At 58.6% G+C, this 4,744-nt stretch overlaps 1 protein-coding gene across 1 annotated transcript in view; it reads right to left on the bottom strand.

Annotated features, from left to right (window-relative positions):
* Positions 1-213: 213 nt before the first annotated feature.
* The window catches only part of Rbfox3 (RNA binding fox-1 homolog 3), a 287,546-nt gene continuing 283,015 nt past the window's right edge, over positions 214-4,744 (bottom strand). The window contains exons 10-13 of the mRNA XM_010618534.1: positions 4,054-4,093; positions 3,054-3,124; positions 1,954-2,032; positions 214-454 (exon numbers count right to left, since the gene is read on the bottom strand). Coding sequence (XP_010616836.1) covers positions 410-454; positions 1,954-2,032; positions 3,054-3,124; positions 4,054-4,093 — 235 coding nt within the window. The 3' untranslated portion in view covers positions 214-409. The remainder of the gene's footprint in view (positions 455-1,953; positions 2,033-3,053; positions 3,125-4,053; positions 4,094-4,744) is intronic.

A 4,744-nucleotide genomic window follows, 5' to 3' on the forward strand; every position in this document is an offset into this window, starting at 1 on the left:
TGTGCAGCTGGGGCCACCAGGAGACAAGGGTGTCATCCTAGGGTGCCAATGCTAGCCTGGGGGAGGGTAGGGCTGCCAGCTCTCCAGCCTGGCCCCTACTCTGTGCATACCGTACCTGAAACGGCTTGGGTAGTACAACATCAACAAAGGCAAGATAAGAAACCACGGTTCAGACATACAATACAGGAAAAACCAGGGTCAAAGACACACACACCGTCATGGGCGGGGTGGGGAGAGCAGCTGGCTGGAAGTAAAAATCTATGGATTTTAGAGTTGCAGAGGGTCAGCGGTGCATGTTGTTGACCGGGAGGGGTGCACTGTCCTCCTGGTGGCTGTGCCTGGTGTTGGGGCTGTAGGGTTTGGTTTGGAATAGGCAGTGGTGTGAATGCTGTTAGGGGCGGGTCTCTTGCTAGTAGGGGGTGAAGCGGCTGTACCCTCCTCGGCAGAGGCTAGCCTGCAACATCAAAGATGAAAAACAGCCAATCAGTACCATCTTTTGGTAGGGAGGAAAAAGTCAAAAGGGAAAAAAAAATAAGGAAAAACAAAAAGAGAAATAGCTAAATCCCATTTTCTTTTCCCCTTATAGTTTCCGTGGGAAGAGTGGACCTCAGGTTGTCATGGCAACGGGGGGGGGCACAGGGGCCTCACTCCTATGTGACTGTGGTCTCGGCCAGGAGGGGTGCTCCAGGGTCTTCTGAGTACCCTTGGGCCACTGCTCTGGGCTAGCCTGTCATGCCCCATTTGTTCTCAGGTGCCCGAGGTCCTAGCGCAAGCCTCACTTCCTCGTGCCCTGCAGGGGGCCCTGTGTGGGCCACTGTAGCCAGCTCTACCCTGAAGGGCACACTTGCTGAGCACAGCCCCGAGGGCTCTCTCTGGGGGCACCTGGGCTTGCCCATCCTGGAGCTTTCTTCCCGGGCTCAGCTCTGTGTCCTGCCCTTTCATGCCCCAGGGTGGCTCCTGGACAGGGGCCTCCCATCCACTCACCGGTTCTGTCAGTAAAAGGAAGAAAATGGCAATGCCAGAGAAGAAAAGTTGGGAGAAAAATAGAAAATCTTAAAAATAGAAAAAAGAAAACCTGAGAGAGGACCCTTATAAATTAATGAAAGCTTTTAGCGAGCAGCTACACTAAGGGCCAAGCTGATGAGGGGTCTCCAGGCTTGTGAGCCTGGGCATTGGGCCCTTGGAGCCTACACGCCGTGGCTGCCCAAACCTCTCCTAGGCTGCCTGAGGCTTGCTCAGAATCTGCCAAGACACAAATTGGGAGGGAATAATCAAGACCAAGAGAGGTGGAAAAAAAAGATCCACGTTGTCTGTACTCCTCCCTCCTGACTCCCCAAAGAGTGTTTTCATCTTTGATGCCGGATGCCAAGCTAGCTAAAAACAGACATTAACACCTCCAGAGTGGGGTGGGTGCAAGGGGGTGTGCACAGGAGCAGATCGGGTGTTGCAGAGTGGGTGGGGCTGTATGTGTCCACAGCTGGCCAAACACACACACACACACACACAGACATGCCACCCCGCCAAGGCCACTGGGAGCTGCAGAGCCCTGCAGGAGTCTGGAAGGGGGGCGTGGTGAGGAGCAGTGGGTGGCCCTTGTCCCCTCTCCATGTGAGAAATGGCCAGTGGGGGGCATGGCTTCTACAGCCCACGGAGGGGAGACTAAGGCTGTCACCATGGCTCTTGGATCCTCTGCTGGGGACAGAGGGGTCTGATCAGGGCTGAGGAAATTCCCAGGGGGGCTGTCCACCTGGTCAGGCCCACCTCCCCTGAAAGGGGCAAGCCCTCACCTCCCAACTCAAGCCTAGACCCCATGCTTTGGTTCTTCAAGAATCGCCAAAAGAGGTGGTGGCTGGAGGTCTTGGCCTCTCCTAAGGGCCTGCCCCAGCAACCCGTGGTAAGATACCACCCCCAGCATCACTGGCACCCAGGGCCAGAGGAGCCCAGCCTCCTTACCATGGTTCCAATGCTATAGGTCGCTGCAGGGCCAATGGTGTGATGGTAGGGGTCAGCAGCTGCGTAGACTCTGCCATAACTAGGGAAAGAGCAGGGCAAGCACAGGGTGTGGTAGGGCAGGCAGGGGACGAGTGATAGGCCTCTCACCTCCCTTCAGGCCCCCTTTCCTACAGTCTGAGCCACAAAGCCCCTCCCTCTCCCATGAGGCCCTCCTCGCAGTCCATCCTTCCTGTCTGGAAGGAAGTTCCTGTGGCCTCAAGGCCTCTCCTTGCATCCAGTGTGTGCAGGCCTTGATGATTGGCCACACACCCTACTCACTGCTACTTGGAAGGAAAGGAGTCCTTGGTGAGCAGGTCTGGAGGAAAATCAGACTCCATGCCCAGCAAGAGGAGGGACAAAAGTTGAGAAAAAGACCCAAGAAATAGGGACCAGGAACGTTGGCACAGCGTTCCCAGATGACCTTCCTCTCCGTCAATCTGTGCAGTGACAGATCAGCTTCTTGGAGGATAGGGCTGGACCCTGAAGCTTGTGTGCCACGAAAAAGGCCAGAAGGAGGGTACAGACCACCGTTGCTGGGATGGCCTGGGGAGCCCAGGCTAGATGGGCATGTGGACGAGAGGCACAGCCAGCCGGCTGCAGTGCCCAAGCAGGAACAATGAGGTGCTAGGCTCAGCTACTCCATCGGAGTGCACTTGAGCTTCCTAACCCCTTAATTAAAGCAAGCTGTCCAGGGCCATTTTTCCTGGGCCTGCATGGAACTGGAAGAGATGGCACACAATACCCATACCACGGGAGGCTCCTGATAACCCCTCACTTAGGGCCTCGAGAGCTGGGGTGTCAGACCCCAGGGTTGGGGGGCAGCGATCTCTGCTGTCAGAAAATGGGGCTCCCCTGGCCCCCTCAGACTTATAAGCAGGAAGTGACTGAAGTCGGGGGCTTGCTGGTCACATCTGAAATCGCTTTCTCATCCAGGCCCTGCCCCACTGGCAGAGGTATAGGCAGGCCCTGAAGAGGGGGTAAGACTTGCTGTCCATCTGGACCCAGCCCGGGGGGGCCCTGGGCTATCTTCTCCCAGAACAGCTGGCTGCCCTGAGCCTCACCTGTCACTGTAGGCTGCCGCTGCTGCTGCCGCTGCTGCTGGCTGAGTATATCTGTAGGCTGCATAGCCTCCCTGCAGGATAGGTGGGAGGAAGAGATGGCACATGGACTCAGTGGGGCTCGCCCAGGGACCTGGGGCAGACACAGACTGCGGGGCTGGGCACTGGGGAGGGACTGTGACCTTCCCAGTCCCCCACCTTCCTCCTTCACCTCGGCCTGGTGAAGTTGGGTGGTACCTGACCTGGGTACCTGGCTGCTGGTCTAGGGGAGGTCTGAGGACTCAGTGGCTTGGGTGGAGACCAGGCAGGGCCGTTCATTCGTTCTCACCCATTTGTGCATTCAGCACACACTAATGGGTATCGATTATATCTCTGGGTGGTTGCTGGCCCTTGGCAAAAAGTAGGTTCCCACAGACCTGCCAACAGCCCAGCAATTCCTGGGCTGGATTCTGACAGGCACGGGGAATCCCTGAGGCCTGGATGCGATCCTGGACCCTGGGAAGGGTCAAGGGCAAAGGACCCCAGAATGCCCTGGCTCAGATGAGCAAGTGATGGTTTATAGACTGCCCAGGACCAGGGTGCAGTCGGGCATCCTGGATGGGGTTGTCGTAGAGGGCTCTGGGCCAGAGGAAGCAGTGGGTGCAGCCCCATGAAGGGAGAGAAAAGCCACAGGACCCCATCCAGGCAGCCTGAGGCCCTGCCTCCTGGTCTCTCTCTTGTGCTGGACAAAAGTGTTCCTAGGGGTTCACTCAGTGACCCCACTGCCTCCCTTGGACAGCGTCTGACAAATGGACAAGTGGCCTTCAGCTTTAGGGCCGGGCCACTGCAGGTCTATTAGCAGCTCCCTAGTGAGCAGGGCAAACCTGGGCTGGGCCAGGCTCCCCAGGGATGCCCTTCTCTGCTGAGTGGGACCCTCCCCTCGGTCCCAGGAATGGGAGGGAGGCTGGGGGAGGCGGACACACAGAAGGGCCGGCCCACCCTCCCCTCCCCAGGGCGCACTTACATAAATCTCAGCACCATAAAATCCATCCTGATACACGACCCTGGAAGCAAACGGACAAGAGAGTGGTGGGAACGCTGGAGAGGTGGGGTAGGCCGGCTCCGGAGTCTGCTGAGGAGGGAGGGGGCACGGTGCCAGCCCCGCCCACGGGACTGGCATTTTAACAAGCGTTTGCTCCAGTGCCCTGTTTGGTATAACAATAGAGTAACACCCTTGCTGGGCAGCTCCTTTCTCTCGAGACCCAGGAGACAAGAGAGTGGTGGGAACGCTGGAGAGGTGGGGTAGGCCGGCTCCGGAGTCTGCTGAGGAGGGAGGGGGCACGGTGCCAGCCCCGCCCACGGGACTGGCATTTTAACAAGCGTTTGCTCCAGTGCCCTGTTTGGTATAACAATAGAGTAACACCCTTGCTGGGCAGCTCCTTTCTCTCGAGACCCAGGGGCCCCGTGGGCCCAGTCCTGCTCCCCTCCCCCACCCTCCCGCAGGCAGCTGTCCCCCAGTCCAGCGGTGGAGAGCATAGGGCCCCAGGGGAAAGGACCAGGACGGGCTCCGGGAAGCCCCTCGCTGGCCCCAAGGGCCGATGGTGCCCCCTTAAGGCATCCGGACCAGGTGCTGGGCTAACCGTCCCTTGGGGGGTGGGGTGCTGAGGACGCAGCAGGCAGCAGCGACCCCCGCCCTCCGCCCAGGGCCTCCCGCG

Source organism: Fukomys damarensis, unplaced genomic scaffold (genome assembly GCF_012274545.1).
Source record: "Fukomys damarensis isolate Sample0158 unplaced genomic scaffold, DMR_v1.0_HiC HiC_scaffold_23, whole genome shotgun sequence".
NCBI classification, from domain to species: domain Eukaryota; kingdom Metazoa; phylum Chordata; class Mammalia; order Rodentia; family Bathyergidae; genus Fukomys; species Fukomys damarensis.